The 20,912-nt window shown below is 49.5% G+C and overlaps 1 protein-coding gene across 8 annotated transcripts in view; it reads right to left on the reverse strand.

Annotated features, from left to right (window-relative positions):
- The window catches only part of Ttll11 (tubulin tyrosine ligase like 11), a 224,679-nt gene that overhangs the window by 138,343 nt on the left and 65,424 nt on the right, over nucleotides 1–20,912 (reverse strand). For all 8 annotated transcript variants that reach the window (XR_009593829.1, XR_009593828.1, XR_009593830.1 and 5 more), the window contains one exon: nucleotides 8,010–8,585. Coding sequence is in view for 5 of the 8 variants with exons in the window: in XM_060390048.1 (XP_060246031.1) it covers nucleotides 8,010–8,585 (576 nt within the window). In the remaining 3 variants the exon portion in view is untranslated. The remainder of the gene's footprint in view (nucleotides 1–8,009; nucleotides 8,586–20,912) is intronic.

Here is a 20,912-nt window from a genome sequence, read left to right on the forward strand (position 1 = left end):
TCTGCCTTCTGAGTGCTAGACTAAATCTAGTGTTATAAGACTTATTACAGTTATTTCTCTGCCCATGAGTGTTTTGCTCGCTTGTATGTTTGTGCACTGTGTGTGCCTGGTGCCTGCTGAAGGGCTAACAGAGAGCTGTGAGCCACTGTGCAGGTGCTAGGAATCAAACCCAGGTCCTCTGCTCTTACCAGCCCCCACCCCTAGATTCTAGATCACCAGGACGAGTAAGACAATGGATGGTTGTTGTTTTGAGCCACTAATTTGCCCCATGGTGATAGATAATGAACACAGCATCCATTTCCTCTAAAATCTATGTCGCCTCCTATATTCCTCATCCAACTCCTCAGTCAGCCTCCCTTTACTCCTTACCTGTCACTGGCTCCTGTAAAAGCTTTCCAGATCTGGCCCTGTCTCACTGCTCGTACCCTACCTCAGCTCTCACGCCTTTAAATCATCTGGCATGAGGTGGCAGGGTAACTTCTAGAATACAAACAGAACACTAGCACTCCTCTGCCCCATCTCTGCCTGTTGAAGGTCAAGCTTGACCCTCAGCATCCAGGGTTGGCTGGAACCTGTCTCACATGGCACCCTCATGTCCTCCCTCACTACTGCGTGTTGTGGGTTCTAAGTTTGCTTTAATTTGCTGTGTCTCCCCGACCCCTACCCTTCTCTTCTTCCTGGATGGCACTATTTCTTTGTCACTAGGAATAAAGAACCTCAAAAGAAAGATTCTGCTGCCTCCAGAGCTCACCATTTTAGAGGAGCGAGGCCACGGGCAAGGAAAGGCACAGAGCGTGGCACAGGAGGTAGAGGGGCCGAGGTAGGAGGCCAGGGAAGGCCCTTCGAAGGAGGGATCCTTGGGCAGCCTCTGCTTTCGACTCCCGGCCTCTCACAGGGGACTGAATGCCCCACTCCATCTCAGTGGAGTCAGTCTTCTCTCCATGGCTCCATTAATGGATCTGCTCATCACTATTGGTTACTCACAATTTGACTGTAAGTCTTCTGTGGTATGTGTGTGGTGGGTGACCTAGATCCCATCATGTTTGGAGGTTTTTGTTTTTTGGTTTGTTTTTTTTGTTTTTTTTTTTTTGTCTTTTGTTTTATTTTTGATGAGCTTTTGTTACGCTTAATCAAATGTGGAAAGTTTCAGCTACCACCTCTTTACACGTACTTTCCTTTCCTCTTTTATCCTGGGGCCACAGCTGAACGTGTATTAGGCCTCCTGGTATGTCCCATGCTTTCCCCCTGTCCTGTTCCTGTCTGTTTAATTTTGTGTAGCTCTGCTGGTGTCTTCAAGTTCACCAAAGTTTTCTTCATTGTCTAGTTTGGTGTTAATCCAGTCAGTGAATAGTTCACATCATTAATAAGACTTTGTTTGTTTTATTCTGCTGTTTCATTTATTTTGAAGATAGGGTTTCACTGCGCAGCCTCCATCCTCCTGCCTCAGCCTCCCTGGTGCTGAGGTTACAGGTGTGACCACCATGCTTGGCTTGGATTTTGGTCGCTTTAGAAGTTTCACTTGTTCTTTTTAAGGACTTCAACCTCTCTCTTCATTAAGGTAATATTTTCCTTAAATCTTGTGCATCATTATGTTATTAATTTCCTGATAGTTCCATCACCATTAAGACTTTGCATCTAGTGGATGCCTGTCTCCACCTTCCTTCCCATGTGCACTGTTTAGTGATGTCTTAAGTTTGACACTGGGCACCGTGGTAGTACCATGCTGAATGTCTAGGTTCCGCTTTGAGACTCTGGGCTTTGTGCTGCAATCAGTCTTTGTAGGTTATTCTGAGGCTTTAAAATCATGCTGTTTGTGGTCAGATAGGCTGTGTCAGCCAAGGAAGAGTCATCCTTACTCATGGAGGCAGAACATCTTTGATGTCTCCACCGAACACCCCCAGTAACCAGCAAGGCCTCTGGACTCTAGCTGTTCAAGGCCAAGCTCTTCCTGTCCCATGTGAGCTCTTGAACCTTATCAGTTCCAGGTCATTCTTCCCCGCCTTTGTAGATGAACCCTGAATACACACACACACACACACACACACACACACACACACACACTGCCTGGGACTCCACTAAGACTTGCTGGAATCCTGGGGCAGGTTTCTGGGGCTCATTCCTGACTTAACCACTGGATTTCCAGGATCTAGCTCATACCACCAGTCACTTTCCTTGAGGTCACCAGAGTCAATGTGACATCCCATCTTTGTCCCATGCTCCAGATAGAAAACAGGGACAGCAGTAGGATCTGCTCTGATTCCTTCTTTTTCTTGGGGCTCACAGTGGAAGGCCACCATCCCAAGCGCAAGACATTCAGATACCTATTTTTGTGTGTTTTGGCAGCCTAGCTATTTCAGTTCAGTCCTTGTGGTCCTATCATGACCAGAACTGTGAATTTCAGGTGGTGACAAGTAAGCAGCTGAAGTAAGAGAGTGAGTCCTGTTTGAAGGGCTGGCAAGAGCCTTCCAGAAAAGATCAGTGAGAACAGAGGCCACTTTTGAATGACAAAATGTATGGCTAGAAGGAACATGACAGGGATCAAGTTCTGAGAGAACAGAAAGGATGGATTAGGTAGCCAGGATTGTGAGTACAATGAAGAAGCCATTTGCAGGGTTTGAGCAAGGGAAAGTAACATAATGTGACTGGGATTTCTAAAGGTTCTTGTTGGCCACTGCAGGGCTGTTTGTGGGTTGCATGTGGCAAGAAGGGGTGGAAGAGCTAAGGATGATTCGGGATTCTGGTCTATGTCAATGCTGCTAGCGTACTGGAGCAGGGAGGACAGTGGGCAGCAGCCTGGAGGAGGGAGGGCAAGGGCGCCCACTAGCTATCCCGGTAGAACGTGTAAGCAGGCAGGGGGACATCTCAGCCTGAAGTTCAAGCAGAGGTCAAGGTCACCAATATGAATTAAGGACTCAGCAGCATGTGGCTGATCCCTAAAAGCCATGTACGAAGACAAATTCCCAAGAATGGATTCCCAAGGATCTCCAATATTGATAGGTCCAGAGGAAGGGGCTGAGGAAGAGAAACCCAGAAGGTGCCAGAGAAATTGGAGAATGTGAGACCCCCTTACCCCTCACCATCTGCTAGGGAAATCCTCTTCACCCGTTGAACTCACTTGGGCATCCTCTCCACTGAGAGCCTTCTCCTGGGCAGTTTACTCCCCCCTCCCCGCCCCTTCCTGTTGTGTGCCCTTGGACAGCATGAAGTACAAGGAATGGTGAGCGTCTCTGTGAGTCTTCCACACTAAATGAAGCACCCCTTCCAGTCACTGTCCTTAGCCACATGCCACACACCTGCCTCAGGCCTCATCTCAGTGGGTACCCAGGGAACGTGCTAGATTCCAAAGAAAGAAAATGACTTAGCGGTCGGATGGCCAAGGAAGGTTTTGCAGAGAAAGAAGGTCTCAAGCTACACTTTGGAAGGCACTGAATATAGGAACCAGGGAACAGGAGAGAACAGCCAGGCTGGCCAAGACAGAGGAGAACCAATGGCATAACCAGGAAAGCACCAGAGATGCCCAAAGGGGAGGAAGCAGACCTGGTGTGCTGTGGAGAACCAGGGTTGAGGCGCAGGCAAGCTAGAAAGCAGGCTGGGAGGTGATGAATGCCAGCCTAAGGGCTTCGTTTCCAAACTCGGTTCCAAGCTTGGAACACCAGTGTCGCAGTTAGCATTAAAATGAGAACAGTTGCCAGTTCATCAAAACCTCAAGGTCCTTCCTCCTGGGTAGGTGTGAGAAGTATTGTCACCGGGAACAACCAGTGTATAAACACCCAGCCTCTCGCTTACTAAGTGACGGTGGTGTGTTATGGGCTGTTCCACACAGCTTCTTATTGGAGCATGCAACAGCTCTGGCATGGAGCTACAAGCTTGCTCGCTACTTGTAACTAAGGAAACCCAGAATGGGAAAGGTCGCCAGCTACAGTTATCAAGCTCGCCAGCTACAGTTGTTGTAAACTGGAGCTGGGAGGAGCTCAAAGCCAGTGCATCTGAGAAGGAAAACCAGCCCTTGACCCCTGCCTCCTGCCCTAATTCTCAGCTTCTGCCTGGTGAAGTGTGAGGTGAGGAAGAGGGCAGAGAATAGTGGAGAAAGAGACTCATGCCAGGCCTTAGGAAAGCTAAATCTCTAGACACCCAGCAGGAGGGTCATGGCCGGGGACGGAAATAGACATGTGGAACAAGAAAAATATACAGACCAAGCCACAGAGTCGGGCAGAACCTTCCTGAGAGGCGAGCAGAAGCCCTCCCTCTGTGTGTGTGTTTCTGCCACATGATCATCCACACCCGGGCTGACCTTGATATTTAAGCTGGGGTCACACTGCTGCCCTCAGGACAGCAGATGTGAGGCTCTGTGGCTGGACAATGACAAGGGAGAGGCAGGAATGACAGGGCAGCTGTGTTCCTCAGCAGCAGATTACAGGAAATCTGACCACAACTGAGCCGTGCCAGCTGTTGCTTGGCCACCATGTTTTCCAAGCCATTACTGTGGTCGTGGCTAGAACAGGGTCACAGTCACATGCCCCTGAGGAGTGCAATTTGGTTGCCTAGAATTTATGTTCTGCAATGCTGCCATCTGGCCAGGCCTTTCTACAAGCAGGAAGAGGTACCCAGCAGAGAAGTGACTTCCCGAATTTGTGCGGAGTCTCGGCGGTTTGCAAGGTGCTTTGTAATCCTTATCTCATGGGTTGCCAACTCTGTGAGGCAGATGAGGAAACCGAGTTCCCCCGCAGAGTTAAGTGACTGATATGGTCACATGGCAAGTAGACCTCAGAACCACATCATGGAAACCTGCTCGAGGTTTCTGGAGCTCAGCTTTAGGCTTTCTGCATCCTAAAAAGCAAGTCAAACAAAGCAAGCAAGAGTGGCTGGGACTTGGGGACCAATTCCTCTCCCTCACTGTGTCTCTGAGCCTCATGGCCACCAAATGCTAAGCAGATACCCCCTGACACCTTCTAGAGCCTTTTCATCACCCACATCACTTCCCAATATGCCCACACAGGTTTGAGCAAAGAGAAGCTGGGTGCCATTGGGTGCTGAGAAAGACTCCAACACTCACAAAGCTGGAAAGGTCACCCCCAGCCTGTCTCCTCTCCCTGGGCCTGGAAGCATTTAGTGTGGCCAAGCAGTGGCAAATGGTCATGAGGCTCTGCGCCCAGCTTCCTAGATGTGACCTGACTACACCAGGGGCTCCCGGTCTGGGCCTTCAGTCCCCTACAGCCCACCCTGACCCAGCCCTGATGGCTGCCTATTGCTGCCTGTCTACTGCAAGACAGGTACATAATGGCCATCCCAGTGCCCCCTGCTGCGCTGCTGTGACCATGCTGGGGCTCTGCAGTTTGGCCATGCTCGCCTGGCCCCCTGTGATGCTCCTAGAATAGCTGTCACTGCCCAGCAAAAAGACCACCACACATCCTCGAGGATGGACCCTGCGTGTGAGCACAGCACGAGTGTCTCCTCTGCCCCCACTTTGTGGTGGCCTGGGTCAGTACTTCCTTTCTCTGGCGCTGCCTTGAGGTCTTCCTCGCCTGCCCTCCTTAACCAGCTCCTCAGCGCTCTTGGACATGCTTAGGAACAAAAGATCCTTGTGGTGGTGGTGGGGCGGATGGCCATGGGTGGGACTCTAGAGGATAATTACCACTTCCTGCTTCTCACACTTCCTCGATTCCTTTTCAGGGGCTTTCACCCGATTTACCCTGCTGATGGGGGACCAGCCCTTGAGCAGCCTCTCTGGATTTGGGGCTACCCAGCCTGCTCGTGCATTGGTGAGTGTGTGTCCATCTGTGAGAGATGCTGCTTCAACCCCTCTCCTCACTCATTCCCTTTTGCCTGTGGCCCTCAGAGCACAGCCAGGAAACACCCAGATCCTCCTGGCCAGAAAAAAAGGATTAAAAGAAAAACAACTGTACGTATTTATGTGGTACACACCAGTGCAAGCAAAGCCATCCTACCAGCCCCAGGAATGGGACCGACCTTTGAAACGTTACCCATGAAGGGGCTTGTGCTTCAGGAGACTGGGGGCTTTTATGAGGCTCAGAAGCAAGTCAGATAAGACAGTGTCCTGCCTGGAGGAGCATTCATGCATGACCACATGCAGATTTGAAAATTCAGATGTCCAACATAACATTCAGAATAGCGGCTATAATGAAGACAAGCCGGAGAACACACACACAACAACAGGGAAGAACACACACACACACACACACACACACACACACGGACACACACTGCTATGCAACAATTTCAAAGATTAGATTGAGAGGTTCATATTATCTTCTCTTGCCTGGTCTGACAGATCGGGTGTCAGGAAGAGCTTGCTGAGTGAGTGCCTGGTCTCTGGGCCCCTGTCTCACCCCTGGAGAGCTATGTTTTTAAGTTGTTCTATATCATTCTCCATTTCCTTCTCTCTCACAAACTGGCTGGTTGCCCAAGACAGTTCTCGGTGGAGTCCCCAGGACAGGTGTCAGAGAGCGTAATGGACAGCTCCCAGGACAGTCTTGCCTGACCCCCTGGCAATGCTTGAGGTTGCAGGCCCTTGCCCTGGTGTTCTCTGAGTACCTCTTTCTTGGCATTTCCAACATGTCCACCAACGTTGACCAAACTTCTCAGCCTTTGTTGGCTCCCTGCCCCTGTCCATCCTTCTGTTAAGTGGAGGTGTGACGGGGTCCTCATGCCTTCAGTCACTGCTGTGGATGAGTTTCCAGCCCTTTCTGTAGCCCTCCCCTGTCTTTCCCAGATGCCAGCCCAGATATCTGGCCCTTCCCTGCTAGCCTGATCCTTTCCTACAACCTCCATTCATCTTTTTAAGAGCCCAGATATGTGTTCTGTCTCAGTTCCTCCCCTTCTCTCTGCCGCCAACTATTCTCCTTCCCCAGACCCACAGTCTAACCATCCACTGTCCTTAGGTGGGCTCAGCTTTACATATTCTCTCCATGCCTATATCAAGACCTTCCTATTCAGAGCCAGCATCTTCTGCTTGTACAAAAGCATTAATCTCACTAGCAAGCTCCTTGAAGCCAGCCTTAGCCTATTACATAACCCACAGATCATGAAACTGCACGCTTGAGAATTAGCAATCTGCGTGCAGTCCAACCCATTTATAGTCATCTGATGGTGGCCACTGACCCAGGTTCTCCACAACCTGGGCCTGACCTGCTTCCCTCACCTCATCTTCTCATCTTTTGAGGCATGAGTTTCATATGCCTCAAAATTCACCCCTAAGCCACACTGGTGCCTCAAACATACCAGGCTTCCCTCTTACCTCCAAAGCAACATGTCTTCACCTAAAACATGCTGTAGCTATACCTATCCCTGCTCCATCCCTCATCTTGGCTTTCTTTCTAGAATCCTTCCTGTATGGATCCAGGAATGGTAGATGGGTCCAAAATCCCATAGTATCTGGTCCATTTCCTGTTTTATTCTATCACTTGTAACACTCTGTATAAATTGCTTCTTTTTTATCATTTATTAATTATTTAAACAGTATTCTGCCTGCATTTGTGCCTGCATGCCAGAAGAGGGCACCTGATCTCATTACAGATGGTTGTGAGCCACCATGTGGTTGCTGGGAATTGAACTCAGGGCCTTTGGGGGAACAGCCAGTGCTCTTAAATTAACCTCTGAGCCATCTCTCCAGCCTCCATAAATGGCTTCTTAATGGTTTTCTCCCACTATAGATGCTTGGCAATGGACAGCAGTATCCTACAACAATGCCTGACCCCCTACTTAAGTAGATGATAACTGTTCAATGACTGAAGAATGGATGCACAATATATGTGCTCTCACAAGGAGCTTACAGATTTATAGTTAAATGGGGGAAAAGTAGCTTGCCCCAAGCCACCTAGAAAAGAGAAAGATGGAAGTTGGGCGGGAGGTTTGACACAAAGGCCCACAGCAGCCGTGGCCTGTTCCCCCACCCCTGGCCAGCCTATCCATCCTTCATTCCACAGCAGGACGGGAAGCCTGTCCTCAGCCCAGTCAGGGCCAGAAGTCAGGACGGGAAGTGGCATGGTTACCTGGAAGCATGTGGGCCCCGGCCTCCCTGTCGGGATGTCTGACTGGTAGAAAACTTTGAGCTCCGGGGTCAGGGCGATGACAGTCTTAATAACTAAGGAGATGATATCAGACCAGACCTTCCTGATGTCCACGCCTTTGGAAGACAGTCTGCAAAGGATGCTGGAGAAGGTCCGCTTGCTGCCCGTGCTGGCGCAGTCGGAGTGGACGAACTTGCCACTGTGGATATTCAGCGAGTAGTTGGTCAAGTGCATAAAGATATGGTGCAGATTATGGGGGTTGGGCTCTTGATATGGCTCTGTACAAAATCTAGTGAGTCCATCTTTGGCTATATAAATCTCTAAGGGTTCCAAGGACTTTAGCAAGACATAGAGACGGATGTCAAACTTGAGCTTGTCAATCAGGAGAGGCTTGCGGATGTACTCCTGGACCACTGCCGGCCGGCTCTGGAGGGTCCCAGTCAGGCGAGTGTCACTGGGATCTTTAATGAGGTAAATTCCATCACCCTGACAACCACCATCTGGTTTCACAATAAAAGTAGGCTTCCAGGTAGGGTCACCATCTTTCACTGTTCGGACCTGGGAGGGAGGAAGAGAACCATTAGCACTGTCGGAGATTCCCCCTTCCTGAATGCTCACTAGGCATCCCCCACGGAGATGACACTGTTGGGGAGGGGATATGGGTGGGGTATGGTGACATGGGACTTGTCCTCATTCTTGTACTCAAGAGTGAGGTGGAACATGGATTAAAAAGGCAGTCCCAAGACCTGAGTTCAAGTCACTTCACCAATCCTTAGTTGTGGTTCTTATACAGGCCATGTAACTAAGAAGAGTAACAGTGGCTTATACAATTGGAACACCTGTGATGTGCCAGGAATCAGGTGCCTTACACCGGTTACCTCATCAAACGCTCCCAGAAAACATGGGTATTAGGGAGGGATGCAGCTGTTGCTGTGTGTGAGAGAAAAGAGTAAGCCTCCCTGGATTTAAGCCCTGGTGCTGTCATTTATCAGAGTGAACTCTCTCTATCTAGACCTATCTATTTTAGACCTGTTAAATAGAACTAAGATTGTCTTTTTTTTTTTTTTTTTTTTTTTAACTCCTGGATCTTGTTTGTTTTGAGACAGGGTATCTTATCTGGTCTGGCCTTGAACTTGCTCTATAGCTGACAGTGACCTTGAATTCCTGACCATACATTTTCACCTCCCAAGTGCTAGGATTTTGGATAAGCAAATATCACACCTGCCCATGTGGTGCTGGACCCTGTGCATGCTAGGCAAGCATCCGACCGTCTGAGCAGGCTAAGGACACAATGAGAAGATAAGCTAGCTAGTTTCCCTGGGGGAGGTGGCACAGTGGAGACAGTCCAGGACGGATGACTCTAAAGTCCTGGGCCTCCATGTTCCTTTCAGCACTCAGTGGGACTACACAAAGGGCCAGGCACAGTACCAAACCCTGAGCTAGCACAGGAGAGACAGGCTTTCTGGTTTATCGTGTGTATCTCACAGACTTGACCAATCCCTTGATTGGTCTGGACCTTTCGGGAACTAGGTTCTGTCCTCTGCAGCAGCTGTCCTCCCAGATCTGAGTCAGCAGGACACTCCTGTGACCATCCAGGCACTTGGCCAGGCCAGATCTGGACCTGTGGTTGTGTATAATTTATAAGTACCTGATTCCTCCAGGCTATGGCTTCTAGGTGCTCCCCTGAAGCTCACATGCTGGAAACTTAACCCCTATATGCATATATTGATGGCATCTCAAGAGACTTGGCAAGGTAAAGTCAGAGATGCCATGAGAGTGGAGCCCCATGATAGCACTGGCAGCTTCATTAAAAAGGGAGAGTGACCAGCATCCCCCCATGGCAGCTACCATATTTGCCATGCCCTGTCCTATGGTGCTCTGTCACCTTATGGCGCAGTAGGAAGGCCCCTCGCTAGCCACCAGCATCTTGACATTGGGCTTCTGAGCCTCTGGAGCTGAAAGCCATACATTTCTATTCTTTACAAAGCAGCCGGGCTCAGTACTCAGACAGCCTGAGACAACCAGGTGCCTTTGTCATGGTGCTTTGCGAAGCTACAGAAGGAGAGGGACCAGAATGTCAAGAGAGGCGGCTTTCCATGGGGACATGTGAAGATGGACACCTTGCTCTCTGCAGCTCCTGGTATGGGAGCTCTGCTCTGAGCTGTCACCAAGAGCAGCACCCGGCAGGCAGGCTGAGTCGATGATGGTCCAGTGCTGGCCTCCCATCAGCCTTTGCCTTGCTGTGTAAGCCTGACCCCAGCCCTCTGCACTCTGGAATGTACTTATCTCTGACTGGCCTATATTTCTAACTGAAGCTTTTGCCGATTCCTTGGGCTTGTAAAAGATCCTTAACAATGGAGAAACACTTAAAGCCTTAATAATGGTTCACATCAATTGTTTCCCCCATGTCAGCAGGATCCCAGAATGGAACTCCACAAGAGATCAAAGCTGCCTCTTGGACCCCCCACAGAGCCTTTTCTGCAACGGTGACCTTGACGTTTACGTCGTTATTTAATATTCATCCAAGGCATCCACATGCATGGCCTTTACAGTAAATATGAGGGCCATGGACAAATGGCAGCCATGGATCAGCGAGTGAAAAATGTCAAGTTTGCACTGATGGGTAATTTTTCCCTCTGGAAAGCTTTTGCTAGGCAGATGATAGTAACAGTTCAATCTATTATCAGGAGTGATATTTTCTCCTTTGAATTCAGGGTATGTGCCTTAAATAAATTAAACTACATGGTCAATAGTCTCTGTCATTCATTACACTGTTAAATATTTCTTCTGCTCTTTGCCAGAGTCGTCATTACAAATCAAGATTATTAATTCTAATAGAATCGTTGAATTTTCTGAACCAAGAGGCTCCTTGGAGACCCACATCATCCCACCCACTCATAATTCAAAGGGGAGGCTGAGGCTGAGAGAAGGGACGGGATTTGCCTAGGGTCCCATAACTGGCTAGAGGGACAGTTAGAATGAGAACCCGCGTCTCTTGATCCCACCTCAGGTTCGCTGTGCCATTTTTACTCTTGATATGATAAAATCAAAGAGCTGTTTTTCTGATTACTTCGGGAAAGACTATCTTAGTAACTCAGACATTATTGATGGCTGGGCTCTGACCTCACCCTGGGACATGGCTGTGTCGGAACTGTGTCTGTGGATCCTGAGCTTTCCAGTATACCCCAGCTTCCAATCATCTGTCTGGGCTCCTAGTGTGTTCAGAAGTAGGTGTCACAGCCTGGCTCAGTCACTATAGTAACAGCTATGCGAACAGGACCTGAGTTTCATCCCCACATAAAAAAATGCTGGAGACGGTGGTTTAAGCTTCTAATCCCAGTGCCAGGGAGGCGGAGACAGGAGCATCCCGGGGCTAGTGGGCCAGCTAAGAGGATCCACAGGGCTCTTGGGCCGGCCAGCCTAGCTGAACTGCTGAGCTTCAGACTCAAAAGACCTTGTCTCAAACACAGAAAGGGTGAAGAGCAATTGAGAAAGACATCTTGGCTTTGACCTCTGGCCTCCACACTCAAGTGCTAGGTCTAGAAAATGAGGTTTCTATATTTTTAGTTCCCTCTCACACTTCTTTAACAAAGGGAAAAAAAAGTCAGAATTCATATCCTCAGATTGCTGGTTTTGTTCAATAGACACCTTCCCCTCCAATGACTGATGTTAAATACAGTTTCTATCCCTGGTCCCAACCTCACCCTCACCTCCCACTGAAATTCTGACTTGATTTCAGCTGAAACCTGGATACGTCTGGATTCTGGATTCTGAGGTGCGCACTCAGAACCACCGGACTAAAAGTGAATTAAGCCACAATACCATCTGAAGCCACTATCTGAAATGAAGTTCTGTGCCTTAGTGTTGGCCAGAATGTGAGGGAGACGGCTCTTAAACTACAGCTGATGGTATCTCTGGTTTATCCAACTCTGCTGTCGGATGTGAAATCCATTATCTTGTAACTGTATACACGGATGGCTGAGAGAGATACTCTGAGCATGCCGGCTGGGTTGCTTGGCATTCAGGAGGCTTGTTGAAAATTTTCTTCATCTTTTACTGCCCCCTAGTGGTCATTCTGGAAAGGCGTCTGAGGATGCCAGGCTGTTCAAATTTCCAGCATTACACTTAAGTAATATTATTAGCCTTAAAAAAGAAGGGAATGCTAACGAGGCCGCAACCTTGAGGACTCTGTGCAGAGAAGTTAGGCAAACACAAAAAGGCAAGTACTGTAGGCTCCCACCATACAAGGTTCCCAAGGAGTCAAGTTCTTAAGAATTTGAAGTAGTCAGGTGTGGTGGAACACGCCTATAATCCCAGCACTTGGGGAGGCAGAGGAGGGGGAATTTCTGTAATAGAAGCGTGGCTTCTTTAAAAACTCAGTCATGTTATGTAAATATGTTTTTGTTTTAATCCCAAGTGTGGGATTTAAGTTTGGGCTTCAGTTTGTCCACAGCTGATAATTGCCTCCTGTGGGGTGTGGTCTTTGCCAGCTGGTAACGGCCTGCCTCATGCAGCACAGAGAGGGGTGTGGTCTAGGGTTCTGAGGGATATAAATACAAGAGCCCAGAAAGAGACCATGGCAGTTTAGAGAGAGCAGAGACGGACTGTGTGGTGGCTTGGAGGAGCCAGGAGAAAAATGTTTCAAGAGGAGACCGCTTGCTGTGTTTGCTGCTGACAGAGATTGGTGTAGTCCCCAAAGAACCCACAGACTCTAAACAGCCAGGAGTAGAGGGGTTTGCACCCCCAGTCCCCACTAACCTCCTCTTTTACCTAGGGTTAAAAGGTTGGTGAAAAAGAGGTAGAGGCCTAAACACCCCAAATAAAATAGAGTTTAAAAATGAGTGCAGCCCCCACATGGTACATGCACATGCATGCATGCAAACACACGAAAACATACACAGCTCCCCCCCCCCAAACACACACACGCACACACAAAACGATGAGGCGGACAAACTCTGTTATGTGTATTTACTCCAATTGGCCTTTGGTAAGTTGAAAAAGGGAAAGCCAGAGAAATCTGGACTTTGACTCCATTGTTGCTTGGACATTTCTGACTGTCATGTGACTGTGGAAAGTCGCTGGACTTGCTTCGGTGCTTTGCTGGGTTCATGTGCAGAACCAAGGGTTCGTGAGAAGGTCCTGGGTCTCAGCCAGCTCACAAGTGCTGAGCAGGGGTTTATCTTGACATCCCTGCTATTGAAGGATGTGGCGCAAACATGCAAGGAGCATTAATCACACCAGAGACGGCAGGCCAGGCTTTACCACAGCACGCAGGGGTGATCAGTGAGAGTGGGGTTTGGGTGGGAGATTTACAGTGCATTTGAGGCAGCAGGCAGGGCCTGTGGAAGAAGCAAGCCAGAGCACTTGGAGCAAGTCATCAGCTAGACTGGAAAGCCACAAAGCATTATTAGCATGGAGGGGCAGGGATGGGGCAAGTTCTGAATTACGACGACATGAGGGGTGTCAAAGCTAGTTAGAGCCACACTTTGTCACACTCAAGGATCTCCATTCTGTCGTAACAGCCCAGGCCCTTGGTGTCACGGGAACAGGCTGAGGAACTTCATGACATACAAGGCTTTGACACATGAAAGAGACGTGACAAAGCGTATGTTGAGTAGGACACAGGGGCCCAGTCCTGCCAGCTGTGGGGTCTGAGACTGGTACCCAAGGGAAATTCCAACTCTCAATGTACAAGACAATTTCTGGGGCCAGCTAAGACTGAAGCAGTTGTCATGTAGGTGACTGAGGCCAAGGGGGGGCAACATGGGCCATCGGGGGGGCAAAGTGAGAGGTGGATTGGGGCAGTTGCAAAGAAGAACTTGAGCAGCTAACAAGCAGGAAAGAGAGGGAGGCATTTATGAGACTGCTGCTGCTGCTGACATGAGAACACAGGTAGTGATCCCCAATGTCTGGAGTAGACACACTCCATTCATGCCATCACACAAGACTCTACTTATGGGATCACACAGACTCCATGAGATCACATAAGACTCCCTTCATGAGATCACAGTCTCCATTCATGAGATCATACAAGACTCCACTCATGAGATCACACAGATTCCATGAGATCACAGTCTCCATTCATGAGATCACACAGACTCCATTCATGAGATCACACAAGACTCCATGAGATCATAAAAGACTCCACTCATGAGATCACATAAGACTCCCTTCATGAGATCACACAGTCTCCATTCATGAGATCACACAGACTCCATTCATGAGATCACATAAGACTCCCTTCATGAGATCATACAAGACTCCACTCATGAGGTCACACAGATTCCACGAGATCACATAGACTCCATGCATGAGCTCAAGTAAGACTCTACTCATGAGGTCACACAGGACTCCACTCATGAGATCCCTAGACTCCCTCCCATTCACGAGATCACACAAGAATCTCACTCGTGAGGTAAGCAGGGGTCGGTGGACAGCTCAAGACACTATGGGTTAGGTGCTGTTCTACATGCTTCATCTCATTTAATGCTCACAACCATCTTATTTCATAGACCAGAAAATGGATGGACAGAAATGTCTAATAACCTGCCAAAGGTAACACAGCCAATAGGGTCTGGTGCCTGGCAGACTTCATGTCCAAAATGAATAGATTATGCTTGGGTGTGAGAGGTGAGCCTGATTAGAAAGGACCTTGAGTATCACTTTGGGGCGTCTGGATGATACTCTGCAAAGGTGGGGGCTTCATAGGTGTTTTTGAGAAGGAAGAAACTCTAATGTGTATTACAGAAAGATCCTTCAGCAGCTGGGTAGGAAATGTCCTGGTGGGGGCAGATGTCGAAGGACAGATAGGAAATGCTGGAACTGAGACTGACGGGGGAGTTGGAAGAAAGAAGGGAGGCTTAAGAAATATTTTGGAGGCAAAAATATGCAATTGTGGGCCTAAACCACTGAAAGTCTAAAACCTCACCAAGTCCTTCATCCTTTCAGTTGTTCAGATCAAATATTTCATCACAATGACGAAACTCAGACACATGGGCTGATTTCCAAATATCTTGTTAGGGAGTTAAAGGAGGCAAGATTTAGTGGGGGGTAGGGGATAGAAAGGGTGTGTGTGGAGTAACAGATACAGGGACAAAAAGACATACAGCTGGGAAGTGTCCATGGTCACTCTGTGTTTCAGCTACTTTTCTGTAGCTGTGGTAAAACACCATGACCAAGGTGACTTAGGGAAAAGAGGGTTTACTTTGGCTTATGGTTTCAGAGAGAGACGCATTCATGATGGCTGAAGCAGCAAGCTGACATCTCATCTTGGACAACAAGCAGGATGCAGAGAGAGAGAGCAAACTAGAAATGGCATGAGTCTTTCAGCCTCCCCCAAAGAGCGCCACCCACTGGAAACCAAATGGTCAAATACATGCCCTGTGGGGGACATTCTCATCAAATTCCCACATGTGGACATGTGTATTCAGAGTTTGGGAGGGAGCTGTGTGGTTGCCAGAGGATGATGGCTGCCACAGACCAAGTCATCTTGGGAAATGAAGAAGAGCGCGCCAAGGAACTGTAGTCTGGACAGAGTACAAAGGTCACGAGGCATGTCCTCTCAGAGCTTGACCTGCTGACAGCTGATGGATCACCAGCTGGAAATGGGCACAGGCGCATCTGAGAGCTGCCACATGGGAGGTCTGAGGCCGATGCAAGAAGATGTCTTGGCCACAAGAGCCCTGAAGGCCTGGACAGGGCCGGGGACGGTAGCACTGAGGCACAGGGGTGACACAGAGGAGGAGGGGGTTGCCAGGAACCTCTAGTAACCAGATGGATATAAAGAGCTGGGGGCGGGAAGATGGCAGGTTTTAGGGCTTCAGTGGTCGTGGGGATGATGCAATGCCGGGTACAGATTGAGGGAATGCCGGGAGCAGGTTGCACCGTGGAGAAGTGGAGAGGGAGGGTGCCTTCCATCAGTCATCCTGAACCGATCATCAGCTCTTGCCGCAAAGTTAATTTCAGTTTCTCTGACCTCGTGTTGTTGAGTATTTTCTTAAGAAAACTGGTTTTGATGCAGAAACTATCCCAATCTGAAAAGAAAGACATGAGGCGCTGTCTGACAGGGTGAGACCGAGGTTTTTAAGCTGGGATGCGGGATAGCCTGTGCTAAGGGGAGGGATAGGCCCTGACACCCGCAGGTCTGACTTCAGGGAAGCCACAAAGCACACGGAAAAGTGGATGCCTGCCTCTGTAACTGGCTCCGATAGGATCCCGGTCAAGAAAACCTAAATTGCAATTTTTAAATTGAAAAAAAAAAAAACCAAAAAAAAAAAACCCTGCAGAGTTATCCTGGATGAGCATTGGTTTACAGAAAATGGCGCTGAGTACTCCCGTGGAGCTGTCGCTGGCCACACGTGTGTGACACGGCTTCCGGGAGAAGCTCTGCTCTGGTGGCAGTCCTGACTCACGCACCCGCAGCCTCCTTCCCCACCCTTGCCCTGTGCCTCCTTCATGCCTTCCTGTGTGCTTGCCCATGGCTCCCTCTGGCCCTCCTGCCCCTCTCTTTGCTTGCAAAATTTCTACCCAGCATGCACAGCTCAGCTCGTGGGGGTGCTGGCCTGGCTTGCAACTCTCCAAATGGATCTTTTTACTTCCATCATGGTGCCCTGCATCCAGCTGCCCCGTCTCCTCACACTCAGCCCTTCAAGGAAGGAAATGTCACTGCACATGTGTGCATTTGCACACGTGCACTTTACAAACAGAGAAACCAAGGCCAAGAGGCCCAGAGACTTGCCCAAGGCTTTCAAATAACTAGCAGCAGAGACAGAATGAAAGCACAAACTCCTCAGACTTCAGACTCCCAGCCCGTAGGTTCTTTCTACCACAAAGAGCTGGGGGCTCTGAAGAAGACTTTTGGAAGCCGCTCCCTCGTTCTGAACAATATGTGCCATCTGTTGAGCGGCTGCGTACATTTCCCTGCAGAATAATCTGTGCTTTCCAAGTCACCATTCCACAGAAAACAAGCAAACAGGCCCAGTGAGGCATGCAGGAAGCGCCCCCCCCCCGCCCCAGCAGGTGGAAGGGAAGCTGCTGCTCGGGCCTTTTCCCTGGAGGATGCCTGGGGTTTCATCTGAGAAGCAGGTACGGCGCCACGTAAACTGCACAGAGAAGCGAGAGCTGAGGGCCCTCCACCTGCTTTACCTCCAGTGTCCGTTGTGGAAGCAATTTAATGGGCGCCACCCTTGGTGAGCGCAACTTTACGTGGGGCAGAATCTATCTGGCATTAAGGAGCAATCAAAAAGCCGCCTGAGAACACACTGGGGCCATAAACGCTGCCTCATAGGAAGGACCTAGTCGTTTTGTGTTGGTCCATTTTCCCAAGGCCCACCTCAGCACCAGCCCCCTCAGACTGCAGCCCAGAGCACTGAGGCCAGCACTGAAGCCAGCCCTGTGGCCAGCCCTGACAGGCTTTCCTGACACTCTTCCCCACGGCTCCAGCCCCAGTCAGCTCTCCACCCATCCCCATGTGGTCTTCCTAAAAAGTGGCTACTAAGCCTGACTTGGGTGTCCTGAAGCGTGTCATCCCAGAGGCTCCCGTGGCCTTTGGAACTGGACAGATGTTGATTCAAATCTCAGTAGACACTTTCTAGGAATATGTGTTAGGCTGGGAAGTCTGTGAAGAAAACTGGTTAATTTAGCTCCCAGTTTGGGAGGTTCAAGGGTAACGCATCAGCTCTGGGCAAGGTCGCGTGGCAGATAACACCATATTCAAGATCACATGGCCAGACAGGAATCCAAAGAGTGACTCGGGAACTCACTCTGTGATAGTGTGGTCTTTTGAGAATGCAAGGTCCCAGAGAACTCCCTTAATCTCCAAGTGACCTAAGCACTCCCCACCAGGTTCCACACCTCGCAGCACTGTGACACTGTGACCAAGCTCCCGACAGGTCAGCCCTTGGGGTTACAGGCTCAAACCACCTCCAAACTGCTGCACTCCTGGACCCTGACCAAGCTATTTACATTCTGCCCATCAGGAGAGCAAAACCTGTTCCCAACAGTTCGAGAATAATTCAGTATCAGCCAGCGTTTTGCTTAATACAGTTCTGTTCTGGTTTATACTAGTCTGCCTTGGCTTCCCCAAATATCTTTGGGTTCCCATTGGAGGTGCAGCCCAAGCGTCTTGGATGGAGCCTCATACATGCCTGGGCTATCCATCAATGATTGGGACCTGTCTGCTGACACTCAGCTGGGCCCTAGTGATATTAAGCTCAGGTTTCCTATACCCCTGAACCCACTGCCCCCAGATTCAAGCTCCCAGCCAGGCTCCTGGTCCCACAGGTTCCCTGAATTCCTACCAGGTAACAGAATATCTCACAGCTGCAACTGCCGTGGACCCAACATTCAACTGTCGAGCGCGCTCCCCCTCCAGCTAAAGCTGTTTTCCCAATCTCGAGGATTTCCTGCTAATGAACTGGCTAAATAATCTTTAGTTCACGTCCAAGTATGTACAACTTCATTATGGTCGAGAGCCCTTCAGCCCACTGGCTCATGTCGTCTTCCTCCCGCCAACCCTGCATTCCCATGTCTCCTATTCCTGCAGCAATCCACACATTAAGCTCATCAATGCCATTTCGTAACATTCCGTCCAGGTGCCCTTCTCAACACGCTGTCAGGAAAAAAAATGGCAGGCTTAGTCACAAGACCAAGCACACGTATGTGTAGAGCTGAAATCTGCCTCTACTAGCGTGCTCTGTAGCCAGCAGGTTCACCCACGGGAAGCTGAGGTAACGGCTGGCTCCTGAGGGAACTGCAGCAACATCCTCCTGCCTGCTCTGACCTGCCTTCTGCTTCTTTACACACAAGGAGAGCAGGCCTTGCTGATCCCTGTTAGAACCCACCCGCCGCCTCGGCTCTTCAGTTCTGTCATGTGTCCTACCATTAACATGGCTGTGAATGGGAAGCCTGAGTGACTCGGACTGCTCCCTGGACCGCAGTTAAAGTCTGCCCCGGCTGCAGGTAACTCCTGCTCTCTCTGAAACAGCCCTGGGCTGCACACTCATCATGACACGAGGCACGTCCGACGATCTCATCTTTCCCTTCTATTCCGTTCCTTCTGTGTTTACTTTTTCACTGCCACCACCTGCTCATGTCCCCATGCTAGAGATCTGGAACCACCTGGCTTCTCCCTTTACACCCCCCCCCCACATACACACACACACACACACACATATACACACCCCTCACCAGCCAATCCACCCTACGTCTTTACATGCCTAGTGCCTCCCTTGGCATCCGTCAGCTGTGTCACTGCACTAGCTTCCCAAGTCACCCTAAAGATTGCAGTGCAGACAGCACCAGTATTTCCCACAGTTCGTCCAGCTCTTAGAAGCAACACTGGAAAGCAGGCACCGAAGGGTGAGTGGTATGAAACTGCCATTTCTGTAGGCCAGATACAGTTCTCTGCGTGTGTACACATAGGTTCACCGCAGCCTATTACTAATATCCATCCCAAGCCAAACTGCGAGGTTTGGGTGGGGAGGTTGTTTTGGTTTTTGAGAGAGGGTCTCATATAGCATTAAATTATTATGTTCTTTTGTATCTTTGTGTGTGTGTGTGTGTGTGTGTGTGTGTGTGTGTGTGTGCCTGGCTTTGAACTCCTAATCCTTCTGCCTCTGCCTCCCAAGTGCTGGGGTGACTTACAGGCATGCACTAACACACCTGGCTGTAAAAATGGGTCTTAAAGGATAATTTATTTCTTCAAGGTCACATACTTTGTATTCCAGAGAACCAGGATCTAAACAAAGGTATGTGTTCAAATTTGCAAAGCCACGCTTTTTCTGCTGAATCGCATCGTTGTTCCGAGTCCACAGGCTGGTTCCTAGAGGAATGCCCACAGCTTTACGCTTTAAAACACAATCAATATGTATTGAGAGCATCTCCCAGGCACCTACAATGTGCCTTATGTTTGTTATTTTCCTTAATCCTCATAGTCACACCATGAGAAATCTACAGGCATTAAGTAGTTTTTTCTTTTTGTGATGTGTGTTGGGAGGTGGTGGAAGGAGTTTGCTCTTTAATAATGTTGAGAGAGAGAGAGAGAGATGAGGCCCCTTGAAGTCAAATGAGCCTTAACTGACAGAGGAGGGTGGGAAAAACAAGATCGAGGCAACCTTATGGCCTGGGCTATGAGACCGATCCTGTGTCCTGAGCGTCAGGTGCACAGCCTATGGGTGGGTGTGGCTGCGCAGAGAAGGCCTGGGTAGACTAGGTGAGACCCTGCGCCAGCTGCAAAGTGCTAGGTACCCAGCTTGGGGACTGTCTCCCGGGAGAGTCTCCACCAACAGAGTGGGGTCAGGATGCCCTGGCAAGCATCTGGTTCCCACACAAGTGTGTTTTCGAGGGAAGCCTGCAGGTGCCGACGTGAAAGGGATGGCTCTCACATGCCTTTGATTACCTGGAAAGGAGAGCTGAAGCTGGAAGCTGAACTGGGCATAAAGGCAACAGGATAAGTCACTTCCTGAGATGAACATTATTTGTGCCTCTTTTTATTTCCAGGGTAGCAGGTGTGCACTGGACAACCAGATCTGTAGATGGCTCAAAGGAAATTTCCTCCAATACTTCTTTCCCCATCCACCTCTGACAGGGACCTTGGATCGTCTGTGAGGAAACCACCCTCTTCCTTGATGGTCCCAAAAGGGGCTACAGAGGACCGCTTTCTGAGTGACAGCTGACTGGCTCACCGTTCCTTGAAATGCATTTTTCTTTTGGGGGCATCTCATAAGTCACATCACACCATCAGGGAGCTGAGGGCCAAGAGGGGCCACTGGATCCCTGCTTGGCTCAGAATCACATCCTGGTCATAGCTCTTATTTCTCATATAAACCCACCTGATCAGAGACTAAAGGAGAGCAAGGGGAAATGGCGAAAGAGCACGCGGTTACA

Source organism: Meriones unguiculatus, chromosome 8 (genome assembly GCF_030254825.1).
Source record: "Meriones unguiculatus strain TT.TT164.6M chromosome 8, Bangor_MerUng_6.1, whole genome shotgun sequence".
NCBI lineage: Eukaryota > Metazoa > Chordata > Mammalia > Rodentia > Muridae > Meriones > Meriones unguiculatus.